This window comes from Pseudophryne corroboree, chromosome 3 (genome assembly GCF_028390025.1).
Source record: "Pseudophryne corroboree isolate aPseCor3 chromosome 3, aPseCor3.hap2, whole genome shotgun sequence".
Taxonomy (NCBI): Eukaryota; Metazoa; Chordata; class Amphibia; order Anura; family Myobatrachidae; genus Pseudophryne; species Pseudophryne corroboree.
This window is the reverse complement of record NC_086446.1, coordinates 17130333-17147496: the sequence shown is the minus strand read 5'-3', so window position 1 is coordinate 17147496 and position 17164 is coordinate 17130333. Positions and strand designations below refer to the sequence as shown.

At 45.8% G+C, this 17164-nt stretch overlaps 1 protein-coding gene across 2 annotated transcripts in view; it reads left to right on the top strand.

Annotated features, from left to right (window-relative positions):
* Nucleotides 1-8973, top strand: part of LOC135056970 (zinc finger protein ZFP2-like) — a 76511-nt gene extending 67538 nt beyond the window's left edge. The window contains exon 7 of one of the 2 annotated variants that reach the window (XM_063962771.1): nt 7190-8973. In XM_063962771.1, coding sequence (XP_063818841.1) covers nt 7190-8352 — 1163 coding nt within the window. In that variant the 3' untranslated portion in view covers nt 8353-8973. Of the gene's footprint in view, nt 1-7186 lie in introns of both variants that reach the window. The other variant, XM_063962770.1, reaches the window with a different exon arrangement.
* The last annotated feature ends 8191 nt before the right edge of the window (nt 8974-17164 follow it).

Sequence of the window (17164 nt, the reverse complement as noted above, 5' to 3'; positions counted from 1 at the left end):
CGTGTCTCTTGAGACCTCTATCATGAAGTCAAGAGGATTCTCACAACAGGTAATTCAAACAATGCTCAGAGCAAGGAAACCTTCCTCAGCTTGCATTTATCACGAATATGGCAAATCTATATTCATTTGTGCAGTGAACGGATATTTGACCCTAGGTCTTTCAGAGTTTCCAGGGTCTTAGCATTCCTTCAGGCAGGCATGGATAAAGGTTTGAAGGTGGCTTCCTTGAGAGAGCAAGTGCCGGCATTGCTTGTATGGTTCAAAAAGAAAATTGCCAACCTACAGGATGTGCGCACTTTTTTTTCCAGGGAATGCTGCGCATTCAACCTCCTTTTGTTCCTCCTACAGTGCCTTGGGATTTAAGTTTAGTCCCAAAGGCCCTTCAGGTTGCCCCATTTGAACCATTTAAAAGCGTGAATCTTAAATGGTTGACAGCGAAAGTTCTCTTTCTACTGGCCATGGCATCAGCTAGAAGACTGTCAGATTTAGGAACATTGTTATGTCATCCTCCATTTCTGATTTTTTTTATCCAGATAGAGCGGTTCTCAGAACTAAATCAGGGTATCTTCCTAAGGTGGTGTCTAAATTCCACTTTAATGAAGAAATTATAGTCAATGCCTTCCAAGGGCCATACTTTTCTGCGGGAGATGCATCGTTGTCCGTGCCTAAAGGATCTACATAGATCGTACCAGTGCTATCAGAAAGACAGATTCTCTCTTTGTTCTCTACGGATTTCACAAGAGAGGATGGCCTGCTGATAAGCAGACACTGGCGAGGTGGCTTCCCGGTGAGGAAGCCAGCAGGGGGATAAGGCCTAAGCTGTAGCCCCTCCCCCAGAGCACCATTTGGGTAAATGTTCCCGCCCTGGAGCTGCATATCTCTCCCTCACTCCCTGTCTGCCGCCATTACACGGAGCTGCGCTGTTCCAGGGACTGTTTGGGCAAATCCGCCTCTGTAAAGCCGCCTGCTCACCAGCGCTGTGCATTTTACAGGACACTTAAGTATTCTACCTGGGACAGTGTTAGTTAAGAAAGAGTGCATACAGTCAGGGTTGTGTAGTACAAACACCCTATGATATACATCCAGTACCTACTGTGTTTTGTTATATCTTTTGTTTACATATATATCTCTCTAGCCATACTCAGTACCACTTTGTATTGTATGTCTAGTCCAGTGCAGTCTTATTGTTTGACATATCTTCTGCATTGTACCTCTGTGACTATATGTGTGTGTGCATGTAGCCGCTGCGTGGCTGCCATTTAGAGTATCTCACTCAGCGTGCTATTCCTATATTCTGTAACCTGAGGGGCATGTGTGTCAGGTTTATTTTCTAATATAGGTATATCACAGAACATACTGGTTTTGTATTTTTCTCTGTGTTTCATAGTCACCATATATCTCTGGGATTCCCGGTTTGTGTAAACACACTATACCGGGGGTTCTGGTTAGTTATATCGCTGCAAATTTTGTACTAGGTTGCCTGTTATTGTGCTTCTCATTTTGTCAGCTACAATGGGCAACGGTTCTGGGGCGTCTCCCACGCGGCGTGGTGACGCTGCAGATCATTTTGAGGATAATATGGCAGCGGAGAGTTCAGGTTCTGGGGGTTCCTTACACCCCAGTGGGTCCGTAGCACCGGGGGCCACCACTGACCCACCTTGGGCTACGTTCTCCACGTTGTTGAATACGCTGGTAACTAAACTTACGCCCCCTGTGGGACCTCCTGTGCCAGTACAGCAGTTTATGGTCCCTGCAGTCAATCCGCCATGGGCGGATCAAATCTCCTCTCTGTTACAGCATTTGAACCGCTCTATGACTAAAAATAAGTCTCGCTCGCCCGCCCGCGACTAAGAAGTCTTCTAAATGGGCCATTACTTCCTCACAATCCACCACTATGCCGGATACATCCTCTGAGGAGGATGGGGCATACACTGACCCCACAGACTCTGACTCTGTTGCCTCTGATGGGGAAGGGAAATCACTGGTGGACGTACCTGATTTGATTGAGGCTGTCAGGATATTTCTTCAGGTTTCTCATGACCCTGAGCCTGAGATGGCCTCTAAGACGCCTGATAAGTTTAAACGTAAGAAGGTGGTTAAACAGGTATTCCCTCCTCAACATTTAGCTGACATACGTCAGGACTCCTGGGAAAATCCGGGAACAAAATTCACACCACATAAGAGACTGTTGGCTCGATATCCTCTATCTGCGGAGCTCACTAAAAATTGGGAAACTCCCCCGCCTGTGGATTCTCAGGTGGCGAGACTGGTAGTTTCTTCCGCTCTGCCTGTAACTACCATCACCTCTCTGAAGGAACCGACGGATAGACGTGTGGAGGGTTGTTTAAAGGCGATTTACACCCTAACGGGGGCTGTGCATAGGCCAACCATTGCAGCAACATGGGTGGCTGAAGCTATTGAGGCATGGGCTCAGGAGCTGGAGGCGGAGCTGCCGTCTAATGCTTCTGATCATGCTATACAATGTCTCTCGTATATTGCCACGGCTTCTCTTTACCTTAAGGAGGCGGCTTCTGATGCCGGGGTGCTTGCGGCCATGGCTGTTACTACGTCCATCCTGGTTTGCCGTATCCTGTGGTTGAGGTCCTGGTCGGTGGATATGGATTCTATGAAAACACTGGAGGTGCTTCCTTTTAAAGGAGACATTCTTTTTGAAGAAGATCTCAACAAGATTGTGGCTGACCTGGCTTCCGCTAAAACAGCTTGCCTACCAAGTACGGCTCCTTCTGCTCCGAAGGCTAAAATTACTTTCCCTCGGCCCTTTCATCCTCCAGGAAAAGCAAAAGGTCAGGCGTACCTGAAACAAGCTCGTGCTTCCAAACCTGCCAAGCCCAGACCAAAGCGGGCCTGGGCTGCCCGCCAGTCTGCTTCCAAATCTGACAAGCCGGCCGCATGATGGGGTGGGCCTCCCCCTGGGGGATCCCAGGGTGGGGAGCTGGCTTCTAGGTTTTGCCCAGGAATGGTTGAAGACCACTTCGGATGCCTGGGTACGGGAAGTCGGCACTCGAGGTTACATCATATCCTTCAAGAAACGTCCCCCTCAACGATTTTGCCTGACAGACGTCCCTCTGGACCCGGTAAAGGCAAACACTCTTCATTTAGTAGTACATTCCCTCCTGACTACAGGAGTGGTGGTACAGGTGCCTCTGGCTCAGAGAGGCAAGGGGTACTATTCCCTACTGTTCCTAGTCCCGAAACCGAACGGGTCCTCGTGGCCCATTCTCAATCTCAAGGCGTTGAACAAGTATGTGAGGGTCTCCAAGTTTCATATGGAAACTCTCCAGTCTATTGTTCTGGTCTTGGAGCCTGGGGACTATATGGTCTCCCTGCAGTGGGCAACCTTCATCACCAATTTCGGGCATTGCCTTTTGGTTTGACAACGGCTCCGCATGTTTTCACCAAAGTAATGGCGGTGATGACGGCTGTACTCTGCCGTCAAGGGGTCGGGATCCTGCCGTACGTGGACAATTTGTTGATCCTGGCAAATTCCCCAGAAATTCTCCTGTGTCATCTAGATCTGACGGTCCAGTTTGTGACGACCCACGGGTGGTTGGTCAGCTGGAAGAAATCTTCCCTGGTTCCTGCTCAACGCATGGTGCACCTGGGAGCGTTATTGGACACTCACAGCCAGCGGTTGTTCTTGTCTCAGAAGAAAGTCCTGAAGCTTCAGGACAAGAGTCGATGCTTCCTATCTCGTCCGCAAGTGTCGATACATTCGGCAATGCAAGTACTAGGTCTCATGGTGTCGGCATTCGACATGGTGGAGTATGCACAATTCCATTTTCGCCCTCTACAGAAGTTGATTCTTGCCAAGTGGGACGGCCTGCCTGACCGGATCAGATCGCAAATGATCTCCTTGTCTCTGGGGGTCCGCCTGTCACTGAGCTGGTGGCTTCAGGACCAACGATTGAGCAGGGGTCGTCCCTTATGGATATTCAACTGGGTCCTAATGACAACGGATGCCAGTCTGAGAGGTTGGGGTGCGGTGTTGGAGCAACACTCCCTTCAAGGTCGGTGGACCATGGAGGAGTCTCTCCTCCCGATAAACATTCTGGAACTGTGGGCAGTGTTCAATGCACTGAACCTGGCTCAGCATCTGGTACAGAACAGGCCTGTTCAGGTACAGTCGGACAATGCCACCACGGTGACCTACATAAATCATCAATGCGGCACTCGAAGCCGCATGGCAATGAGGGAAGTATCACGGATTCTTCATTGTGCAGAATGTCATCTGCCGGCCATATCCACAGTGTTCATTCTGGGAGTCCTCAACTAGGAAGCGGACTATCTCAGTCGTCAGGACGTACACGCCGGGGAGTGGAGCCTTCATCAGGAAGTATTTCAACTCCTAGTGGACAAGTGGTGCCTACCAGATGTAGACTTGATGACGTCTCGATACAATCACAAGGTTCCGGTCTTCCGAGCTCGAACAAGGGATCCTCAGGCAGCATTCATGGATGCTCTGGCAATTCCATGGAACTTTCGGCTGCTGTATGTGTAGTAATACGGAAGTTCAAACAAGAAGGAGGAAACCTACTTCTGATCGCTCCAGCGTAGCCCAGATGGCACTGGTTCTCCGATCTACACGGCCTCTCGCTGGTTCGTCCCTTTCTACTTCCACAACGACCAGACCTCCTTGTTCAGGGCCCTTGTGTTTACCAGGGCTTGGCCCGTCTGGCTTAGATGGCGTGGCTCTTGAAGCTTCCGTCTTGAGGGCCAAGTGTTTTTCTGAGGCGGTCATTCAAACTATGTTGAAGGACCGGAAGCCGGCTCGGATTTACCATAGGGTCTGGAATTCTTACTTTACTTGGTGTGCGTCTCATAATCATGATGTTTTCAGGTTCAGTACAGCCAAGCTGTTGGCCTTCCTTCAACAAGGCCTGGACTTAGGCCTTCGTCTGGCCTCCCTCAAGGTCGACATTTCTGCCTTGTCGGTGTGGTTTCAGAGAAAGATTGCTACCCTGCATGATGTTCATACTTTCACCCAGGGTTTGTTACAGATTCAACCTCCTTATGTGCCACCTGTGACCCCTTGGGATTTGTCGGTGGTTTTGGAGGCCTTGCAAGATTCCCCATTTGAACCTCTTGCATCTGCTGATCTTAAGTGGCTTTCCCTTAATGTTTTGTTTTTGCTGGCTATTGTCTCTTCAAGACGGGTCTCAGACTTAGGTGCCTTGTCCTGTAAGTCATCCTATCTGATTTTTCACAGTGACAGGGCGGTTCTTCGAATGCGCATTGGTCATTTGCCTAAGGTGGTGTCTTCCTTCCACCTTAACCAGGAGATTGCGGTTCCGGCCTTCAATTCTCCGGAGTTGTCTGCCAAAGAGCGGTCTTTGGATGTGGTATGGGCTCTCCGTATCTATGTGAAGAGAACTGCTTCCATTAGGAAGTCTGATTCTCTTTTGGTTCTGTTTGGTTTTCACAAACGTGGCTAGCCTGCTGACAGGCAGACCTTGGCCAGATGGATTAGAATGGTAATTGCGCATGCTTATGTACAGGCTGGTCTTCCAGCTCCTGCTACCATCAAAGCCCATTCTACTCGGTCTGTCAGACCTTCTTGGGCGGCCCGCTGTGGTGCGACCCTTGAACAATTGTGCAAGGTGGCTACGTGGTCCTCGGGGAACACGTTCATAAGGTTCTATGCCTTCGATACTTCTGCCTCCCAGGATGCCTCCTTTGGATGCCGGGTTCTTGTGCCCACTTCAGTGCGTCCCCTCCCATAAGGAACTGCTTTAGGACATCCCCGATGTTATTCCTTGTGGAGCCCAGTGTACCCCGCAGCAGAAAACGAGATTTATGGTGAGAACTTACCGTTGTTAAATCTCTTTCTACGAGGTACACTGAGCTCCACAAGGCACCCACCCTGACGCACTTTGCTTCTTTGGATTGGTATGGCATTAGCCGCTGACCCCCTCTCGTGTAGTGAGTGTGTGGTGTATGTGGCTACTAACTGTTGTCGTCTCTGATACCTGATACTGCATTGGACTGGTTAACGAAACTGAGCTCCTGTGCACGGAGGCGGGGTTATAGAGGAAGCGGTGCTGTGCATCTTGGGAACAGTCAAAGCTTTGAGCCTGTTGGTGCCTTGGATCAAGATCCTTCTCTACACCCTGATGTTATTCCTTGTGGAGCCCAATGTACCTCGCTGAAAGAGATTTAACAACGGTAAGTTCTTACCATAAATCTTGTTTTCTCCTAAGTCCACAGTATCCACAGGGATCCCACTCTGACGCACCTGATTTGAGGATCCTTTTACTCACTAACCTCTTTCTTCTTGTATGGAAGGGTGTGTATGTGTGTTCTTCTCGCCTGATTAGGGCTCTCTATGATGCTCCTGCCTTGAGCTTTGGAAAAACAACTGATTTGCCTGAGCCAGGCGGGGATATATGGATGGGCTCATTGCATGCTGGGAGGCTGAAAAGCTTTGACCATTTGGTGCAAATCTGCTGTCTCGTCATCATATCCCAATGTTATCCTGTGGATACTGTGGACTTAGGAAAAATACCGTTATCAGCGGTAAGTTCTTACCATAACATATATTTTCGAATGGATGTGCTATTTTTTCTGTAAAAAAAACCAAGGGGTTGATAGCGCGATTAATAACTAATTAATAACTGATGGTCATTATCGTGCTCTTCAATTAGAGCCCGTTTTTTTCAGGGTTAAGTCCCCGATCCTATGTGTTGTTGCGGCTCTATGGGCTATATCGGTGATTATCCAAAGAATAATCCCCGATAAGCGCTGTGTATCTGGCTACGTGAATAGTCCCCGGGGGATTATTTATGCGGTAAAGTACCACGGCTAATTGAATACCCCCCAAAGTTTGCACGTTGAAATGAATCATCTAAACCACATTGTTAGTAATAGTAAGATAGCGGTCTAGTGGTTAGCATTGCTGTCTCACAGCACTGAAGTCATGAGTTTAATTCCCGAACAAGGTGATATCTGTGTGGAGTTTGTATGTGTTTACACAATTGCTCCAAAAATCATACTTGTAGGTTAATTGGCTTCTAATAATGAATTATCCCGAGTGTGTGCGTTGGGAATATAGAGTGTAAGCTTCCCTGGTGGGACTGATGTGAATGACTAAATATTCTCTGTACAGTGTAATATGTGTGCGCTATATAAAGATCTGTGAATAATAATAATACAGCTATTTTATCTCCAGTAGATGGCGGCACAAGCAGGAATGCCTTCGAGGGAGATCTCATCTTATATGCAGATACTAAAACAGAAGATAACATCACACAGGATTCTCCAGGAGACAGCGCTGTTATGCTAAATATACATCCAGTACCTCACAGCGCAGATATATCATCCAATCCATCTAATCGTGAGGGCTGTTCTCCTGATAACTCAGCTTTTGTTACCCATAGTGCAGCTCATACACCTGATAATATATTTCCCTGTTCCGAGTGTGGGAAATGTTTTACACGGAAATCACATCTTGTTACACATCAGAGAAGTCACACAGGTGAGAAACCATTTCCATGTTCTGAGTGTGGGAAATGTTTCACACAGAAATCATATCTTGTTATACATCAGAGAAATCACACAGGTGAGAGGCCATTTCCATGTTCTGAGTGTGGGAGAAGTTTCACACAGAAATCAGATCTTATTAAACATCAGAGAAGTCACACAAGTGAGAGGCCATTTCCATGTTCTGAGTGTGGGAAATGTTTTATACGGAAATCACATCTTGTTATACATCAGAGAAGTCACACAGGTGAGAAACCATTTACATGTTCTGAGTGTGGGAAATGTTTCACACAGAAATCACATCTTGTTATACATCAGAGAAGTCACACTGGTGAGAATCCATTTCCATGCTCTCAGTGTGGGAAATGTTTCACACAGAAATCAAATCTTGTTACACATCAGAGAAATCACACAGGTGAGAGGCCATTTCCATGTTCTGAGTGTGGGAAATGTTTTACACAGAAATCAGATCTTGTTACACATAAGAGAAGTCACACAGGTGAGAGACCATTTCCATGTTCTGAGTGTGGGAAATGTTTTATAAGGAAATCACATCTTGTTATACATCAGAGAAGTCACACAGGTGAGAGACCATTTCCATGTTCTGAGTGTGGGAAATGTTTTATAAGGAAATCACATCTTGTTATACATCAGAGAAGTCACACAGGTGAGAGGCTGTTTTCATGTTCTGAGTGTGGGAAATATTTTACACAGAAATCAGATCTTGTTACACATCAGAGAAGTCACACAGGTGAGAGGCCATATCCATGTTCTGAGTGTGGGAAATGTTTTACACGTAAATCACGTCTTGTTATGCATCAGATTTCACACAGGAGAAGCATTACTATGAGTTGATACAAAACAGGGTTTAAGCAACACTCCTGTCACACAGTATTTTAACACTTTATGTCATCCTTCCACAGATAATTGGAATGTGTGTCATTAATATAAGATAACTAGATCACTTCAGTGAAACTTTTACTAATTTCTTTATTGTATAAATTCTTCAATGTATTGCTTTCTTTTATTTTTTTATACAACATTTTTTTATTGAAGAATAGGCATAGAAGATCATATAAACATCATTGGTCGAAAGTATTGAACGTGTAACAACATGATGCATAGCTGTTTTGAAAGGCTCTACATAATATGTAAATACAACAAAATGCGTTATAGAGTGAGCACAAAGGAAATAATTCAAAACATGTCAAGCAGAAAGAGGATATGGCTGCAGCGTATCTTACATAAGAAGGCACAGCAGTGGTCTCCATAAGAGTATATATAGGTCTGAGAAAAAATGAAGGTTAGACGTGAACCAATATATCTAAAAGGGCCGCAGAATACCATTAATCCAACCAACAACTGAAAACTATCGATATGCAGCCCGTCCTTCAATAGTAAATTTTCTGTTTTTTATAGAAAGAAAATACAAAGAGTATTTAGAAACAAAAATACAAAATGTAGAAAAACATGGGGGATGAAAAAAGAGAGCGAGAAGGGGAAGATGGGAAGAGAAGAGAAGAGGGTGGGGGGACAAACCTATACTAGACAAAGACAGTACATAGCCTAAGTCCCGAGAGGAGCAATAATTCTAGGGGATGGTGTTAAGCACCCAGAATCAATGGACAAGGTAATACATTTATAAATATAAGAGGACACTGCATATATATCATAGTAGACTCGGGATCATGGGATCTGTCTAAGCAAGAACCAAGTAGTGGTCTCAAAGATCTTTTGGATCCTGAGTTGAGTAGACTCGTCATAGCTTTGCAACACTACCTCCCATTTCCCATAAAATCGAGGAGCTCGCGATTCCACATCGGGCACCAGAGCCTGTCTCTCGTAGAAAATATTATTTAGTAAAGATGCTCTTAATTCAGCAATAGAAGGAGAATGCCTGTGCAGCCAGTGACTAAGAAACAATGTCTTAGCTATGGTTAGCATAACAGTTAAAGCAGGGACAATCTTCGTTTTCTGAGGGCCTAACTCCCAGTCTGAGAAGCAATAGAAAAGGCAGGCAGCTGGGAGTTTGCAAAGGTGGAGTGAGAACACATCATTAATATTATAATTCATTAACCTGTTCCAAAAAGTTCTAATCTTTCTACAGCCCCAAAAGCTATGGAGGTATGTGGCGTCAGCCATCCCGCACTTAAAACAGCGACCAGAAGAGGCCAGGGTAAAATAGGAGTGTTGTTTCGGGGAGATATAAGCCCTATTGAAAAACTTAAGGTGTGTTTCCTGTAAGGCTGCCGATTTCAAGTACTTAAGTGTGTAGGATAGCGTGGACATAATGGTCGACATAGGTGGGAGATCAGGGACGTCTTGCAACCATCGACAGTGGAGATTAGATTGTAAAGTCCGCCTCCCAGAGTCTATGAGAATGGAATATAAATTACGTATCCTATAACCAAGGGTTAAACTTGAGTGTAAGAAGGGAGTTAGGGGATCAGTATCACTATCAAGAGGCATTGCAGTCGGTAGCGACTGTGCAAAATGGCGAGATTGTAGATACATAAAGAAATGGCTATTTGGTAACTCATATTTATTAATTAGAGTAGAGAAGGGGTATATGACACCGCCCGGGTCAAAGATGTCTCGTATAGATGAAATGCCCCTTTCCTTCCATGTAAGGTAAGTTTGGTTTTCAAGGCCAGGTGTGAATTAGGGGTTGCCCAGAAAGTAGTGTATGTGGAGTTAGCAAAATTCCTGTGTAAGCGCTTATTAATAGATTTCCATGCTTTATAAGTGTCGCAGAAGAGTATATTAGACTTCAAATGTGGGGGGATCAGTGAGGCGCGGGCATGAAGTAAGGCAGCTGGAGAAAATGGACGGAAAAGGGGGCCCTCAACATCAAGGAGGGTATATACTGATCCACCAGAAAATCAGTCTACAATATAGCGAAACAGTGCCGCCTTTGAGAAAGCAGAGATATCCGGCAGCCCAAAGCCTCTCCCCACCCTTGGCAATCGCAACGTGTGACGAGATACTCTAGATTTTTTCCCCGACCAAATACATTTTGTGAAGAGAGAGTCGAACCGTTGGGTATCAGACTTGGACAGCTGCAGTGGGAGCATTTGGAGGATGTAAGACAATTTAGGAAAAACAAAGTTCTTGATAACCACCTCTACAGGACAGGGATAAAGGTAAATCCATCCACCCTTTCAATATTCTCTCTGAAGAAGTGTAGACATGATGGAAATTTGCAGAATAAAGGGCGCTTAAAGTAGGGGGGATCATAATGCCTAGATATTTAAGCGAGGAGCGACAAATGGTGAATTGTGTCATGGAGGGGTGTGGGGGAGTTGAGGAGTGGGGAGAGCCCAGAGGGAGGTGTCGGGATTTATCGTAGTTGACTCGAAAGCTTGAAAAGGAACCAAAACATTCTATAATAAATTTTATGGCAGGGATAGAAGATTGAGGTTTTGAAACAAACAATAGCATGTCGTCAACAAACAAACTGAGTGCGTAGGCAATGGCTAGTGGCTCAACGGTCATAGCAAATAAAAGAGGTGAGAGAGTGCATCCCTGTCTTGTTCCCCTATGAAGAGGAATCTGGGAAGAAAGATAATTGTTAGAGAGTATTTGGGAAGAGGAGTTAGAATACAGAAGCTGAACTGCACGGATGGAAGCATCCGGGAGCCCAAACCTGTGCATGGTATCAAATAGGTGGTCCCAGGTGACTAGGTCAAAAGCCTTTTCAGCGTCCAGAGATAGAAGGGCAAAAGGCTCTTGACTTTCTGAGGCCTCCAACCATTGCATGACAGCCAACAACTTGCGCACATTTACAGCAGAATGGCGACCCCAGATAAACCCCGTTTGGTCCTCTTGAATTAGGGAAGGCAGTAAGGGTTTGACCCAATACGCCATAATTTTTGTGTAGAGTTTGTAATCCGTATTTAATAGGGAAATAGGTCTATAGGAAGTAGGGGGTCCCTTCCTGGTTTGTGTAGAGTTTTCAGAATCGCGAAATTAAAATAAAGAGGGGGGGTTCCTGTTAAGAGGAGGTTGAAGAGGGCGCAGAGGGGCTTGACCAGATGGGGGGCTAAAATTTTGTAATATTCATTGGTCATGCCATCGGGCCCAGGGGTCTTGCCTGTTTTCAGGTTTTTAATTGTGTGCAGCACTTCATCTTAAAAAATGGGGGCTACCAAGGACTGGGAGGAAGGAGAAGACAGCGAGGGGAGTGTGATTGAGGACCAGAAAAAGTCTTGTTGCCTATCAACAGTGGGGGCAGAATATAACGAGGAGTAGAAGGAGTGGAGTACTTCAGAGACTTGGCTACTATTATGAACCACCGTGCCATCTGCTTTTTTCAGAGCACGGATGAGCGTTGGTGGGTGTTGGCCTTTTAAAAGATTAGAAAGCAATCTACTAGATCGATTGCCAAACGTATGGAATCTACTTTGAGACATGAATGTTAGATTAGATTCGATTTGGGTCAAAAGTTCATCAAACAGAGACTTTTGCTCATAATATTTTTTTTTAGTGGCTGGGGAGGGATTTTGTGTAAATGCCTGGTAAGCGTCAGTAAGTTTCGACTGGGAATCCAGGTATAAAGCTTGGGTGTCCTTATGTTTGGAAGTGTATGAGATACAGGCTTAGAGGCCTGCCAATACAGAAGAAGTGAGTCCTCCTCGGTTGTAGCATTGCTATGTTTAAAGTCCGCCCATGAAGTCTCCAGCATATTACGGAAATGGATGGAGTTAGCAAGGTGGGACGGGAAACGCCACTGTCTGATAGGGCCCCGTTTAACTAAGATAATTACCCCACGAACTTTAGCAGTGAATGGGGCTGACGCCAACACCCTCCAGCCTAAGGCATTGAGTTTTAATATCTCTGGTGGGAGGAGATGGGATTCTTGGAGGAAAGATACATCTATTTGCAGCTTGGACAAGTAGAGCAGAATTTTCTTCTGCTTCGCAGGGGAATGGAATCCTCCAACATTATATATGCAAAATGTTAGACTAGCCATTCAAAAACAGAGAAGGATATGACTCACGGTAACGTGCAGCAAACCCAGAGGATAATACAGCATGTTGTCCCAGTACCGGAAATACGTCTTCCACATATACAGTACTGTAATGAGGAAAAGAGACAGACAAACCAAGACACAAAAGGGGAAAAACATTGGGGAAAAGAAGGGGGAGAACAGCAGGACAGATCCAGAGAGAAGAGGATCTGTAAATTAAACATTGAGAATTCACTTCTGGTACAAACAGACATTAACAAATGGGTGGTCTTCTGTATGCCGAATGTCGGGATCCCGGCGCACAGTATACTGGCGCCGGAATCCCGACACCCTGCATACCAATAACTATTCTCCTTCGTGGGGGTCCACAACTCCCCTGGAGGGAGAATAAAATAGTGTGGCGCGCGTAGCAAGCGCAGCAAACCCGCAAGGAACTACTTTGCGCTCGCCACGCTGTTAATATGCCGGCGGTCAGGCTCCCGGTGCCGGTATGCTGGTCGCTGGGAGCCCGAGCGCCGGCATACCGTACTACACCCTAACAGTCAGTTCACCAGAGCGTGAACTAGGAGAAAACTCCAGGCTTTCCCCAGCCTGGTAACTTGCTGGAATAATAGGCATGGCTTATGCATAGAGAAACATCTGGGATCCAGCACTGCTAATGTAGGGGAACACCTTAAAGATACATTGAGCAAAAATCACAGGCAGTATGGTGCCCATATGGTGTACATAGTAATATGTAAAGGTGCATCTTCTCAAAAGTGATCCCAGAGAACTCCAGCAATAAAGGCCATATCAGCCACAGGTATAATAAAACATAACAACGAATTAGGGAAGTAACTAGGAACAGAACTATGAAATGATTGAGTGTCACAGTGCTATCTAGCACCCAGAGGCGGAGTCAGAAGGGTGCAGATGTGGCAAAGAGCGGTTACACTCCTCCTCTTTTAACTATGATTCGGCATCGGCCACAGTGGAGAAGTCAGTAAATGATGATCCCCTGAATAAGCGCAGCCGCGCGGGGTAAATGAGAGCGAACTTCCTGTTTGATTTAGCAAGACTAGAGCAAAGTGGGGTGAACTCACGCCTCGCCCTAGCCACCTCTGCAGAATAATCTTGAAAGATATAGATTCGGAAATCATTCCATTGTAGAACCCGTTTGCGTCTAGAGGCAGACCAAATATTATCCTTATGGATGTAGTTAAGACAGCGGAAGATCACGGCTCGAGGTCTGCTATCCTGTGTCGTTCTCGGAGGGCCTATGCGATGAGCTCTCTCAATGATCATTCCCGTGCAGGAATCTCGGATATCTAACAAGTCCGACAGTGTGTCTTGAATAAACGTAAAGAGTGCCGGCCCTTTAAGAGACTCTGGCAGACCTACAATTCTTAAGTTACTTCAATCTATTTTCAAGATCGTCAATTTTATTAATCAATTGATAATGAGATTCCTGTAAAAAGGTACACTGCTCCTTTAAAGCTGCGACATCTTGAAACGACTCCCCAAGGCGTTGCTCATTAGCCTGGACCCGTTTGAAGAGCTGCTTGAATAGTGACTTAATGTCATGTACAGCTTGTGTGACTTTGGCAGCATGTGATTCCATGATAGGGTTCATGGAATCCTGAATGGCTTTCACCATATCCAAGTAGGTAATCAGGACCTCAGCTTGTGAGGCATGTGTGTGAGGCCTCTGGGCAGGAGGAGCAGCATGTAGAGTGAGGGCAGTGTCTGCAGGGGAGGCAGTAGTGGGGGATAAGTCACAATCTAAAGGCATGAGGTGCTGCGGCTGCTGTGTCTATGTCTGCTGCCTGGCGGCCATCTTGGAATCCCCTTTGATTTTAAAGCACGTTGTTTCAGCTGCATCGGGCGCCGCTAGAAAGCGCTCCATCAGGTGCCAGGGGGTCTCCCACAGGTATCCCAACGGTCCGGGGGCGCCTCTGTGCGGTACGACCAGCTTGCGGGGGCTGGGGCTGCCACGGAGCTCAGATGGCTGCTGCAGCTCTCATCAGCATCGGAACCGGAAGTCACTTGCTTTCTTTTCACTTTCTTACAATGTATTGAAAAATTATTATATTGTCAAAAAGAAATCTAATTGTATTTTCTGATGAAAAAAATAGTGTGTGGATCACAAGATGAGCTAGCTAATTAGCTTCTATAAAAACTATTCCCCTTTGACACCTCCTAACTCAGTGTTAAAGGAGCAGGTCACACAGGAGTCTCTTTTTTATATCTATCTGTATACTGTTCTTCCCTTTCCCTCCTTCTCTATGGGCTGCTATCCCCCTGTTCTCCATAGATGTCCAGGTTGCGTATGGGTCAGTGCAGTGTTTCTCCAGGATGTAGTCACTATCTTGCCAGTTGGGATTCCGGGTGTCAGCATACCAAGGCAGGCGACCAAGGGCTATTCCCACTCGTGGGTGTCCACGACACCCATAGAGTGGGAATAGAACCTGTGGTGAGCCTGCAGTGTGGCGCTCACAGCGATCCTGCAAACATGGTGGTGGCCAGGATCCCATAGCCAACACATCTCTCCTTTCCAGGCTTTCAAAAGAGCTGATGCTGGTGGCTGAGAATTTCACACAGTTCTGGCCGGATTGTGGGGTTTTAGAAGCAGGGACCCAGGCACGGGGAAGGCGATGCGTTACAATCCCCATGAGTAGTTGGTAGGGGCAGACATGGTCAATGCCTAACCTTAGTAGAGAGGGTAACACACTAAGAGATAGGTGATCCAGCCAGCTGGAACAACAATGCCAGAGCCGCATTCACCTCCAGCCACCCCACACTTGGGATATGCCCAATCTCATCTGATCTTGGAAACTATGCAGTGTTGGGCCTGGTTAGTACTTGGATGGGATAGCACCTGGGAATACAATGGAGATTATCGGCAGCAAAGCCACTCTTTCACCCTATGTGAAAGAGTTTGACAGGAGGTAACTTTTACATCAGTGTTTATACTGGGCCTAATTCAGATCTAATCGCAGCAGCAAATGTGTTAACTAATGGGCAAAACCATGTGCACTGCAGGGGGGTCAGATATAACGAGCAGAGAGATTTCCATTTGAGTGGGGTATATTGTTTCTGTGCAGGGTAAATCCTGGATGCTTTATTTTTACACTGCAATTTAGATTTCAGTTTGAACACACCCCACCCAAATCTAGATCTGTCTGCACATGTTGTATTTGCCCCCCCCCCCCACTGCATCTGGTTTTGACCATTAGCTAACAAATTTTCTGCTGCGATCAGATCTGAATTAGGCCCATGATTCTCAATACACACATTTTCCAAATTTATGACTCGACATCCAGGGAATCTGACCTAGGACGTAAAGTATTACGTCCAGATAAGTCTGGATGAGCTCTCCACTAGGGACAGTTTTTGTACATCCCCAAGTGTATTGAAGTGTCCTCCAGATGAAGAAAAGAGATCCCTCCCTCATTTGTTGGATATATGAGTAAGATGGTTATAGTTGTTCTTCAACCTATCCTTCAGGCTTTTTAAGTTCAAACTTAAGGGGAGTGAAGAAATAGTAATTAGGTGGCTCATTAATGGCGATGCCTCCATTCCAATCTAACCCCAAGTGTCATGAAGTGTCCCCCAGATGAAGCTAGAAAGAGAGAAAGTACCATAAGTCCAGTAAGTAACATAAATCTTATTTTTGATTAAACCATGTAAGCTTGCAGCCCAATGTGCAGAGTTCCTCTTACGTTTCTACTCTATGAAATATGCTTCATACCCCATTACATTGCAGGTGGAATGTACTCGCCTCCTAGATACAGAGAGTGACATCTAGACAAGGGCTGGAGTGTGAGACCTTTGTATTCATCAACCACTTGCCTGGCGTGGTCACCTCTGATGTGACTAATCAGAAATGCCAACCTCAGAGGGACCTACTTGCCCCTCAGCATCTATATACCCTCCCCCAATGCCTGCTGTACATCCAAGCACTGCTGATCAAGTAGTCCAGCTGCCCCCCTCACCCAACAGCTGCTGAAAGGAGGATCTGCTGGGGAAATGTAAATGATGCAGCCCCCAGTGTATTTTGGTGGCTGTTTCTCTTTGGAAAGGTGCAACATCACCATGTTCCAGTCACTGGTAGATAGATATATCGGTCTCCGATGATCTAAAAACATGTTTTAAAAGTAAAAAATAATATAAAATATTGAGGAATAAGTATAAAGGCGATGTTCTTATCCTTATTTAATCATTAAAAAAAATGAGAATTTCTGAGCGGTTGTTGGAAAAATATAAACCAGATAAGTGATTAGCAATATTAATATTATCACACCTCTGGTACCATGTATAATACGGGTGAGACCATCCATAGGCATGTTTCTCCTCTGTTACTGCATAAATAATAACTGGCATTGAAAACTTACAAGCCCAAAGAGTGTCAAAATGGCAGCATAATGGGGTAAAGGATGGAGCATGTGTGGTAGCACAAGAACCAGTCTGGTTTAGCGGGTGGCTGCAGGGAATATATTCCCACCTGCAAGAGGACTAGACTATTGTGCATGCTTAGAGGTGGTGGAGGTCACGCATCAGCCTATATTGTAATTGGGATTTATTTTCTACCTTCCAGGATAGCTCCCTGAGGAGAGCGGATGTACAGGGATATGAATACACATAAAATACATAATGACTATAGTCCTGGGGACTCCTCACCCATGATATAACACACAAATGTGTCACATAATAACTATA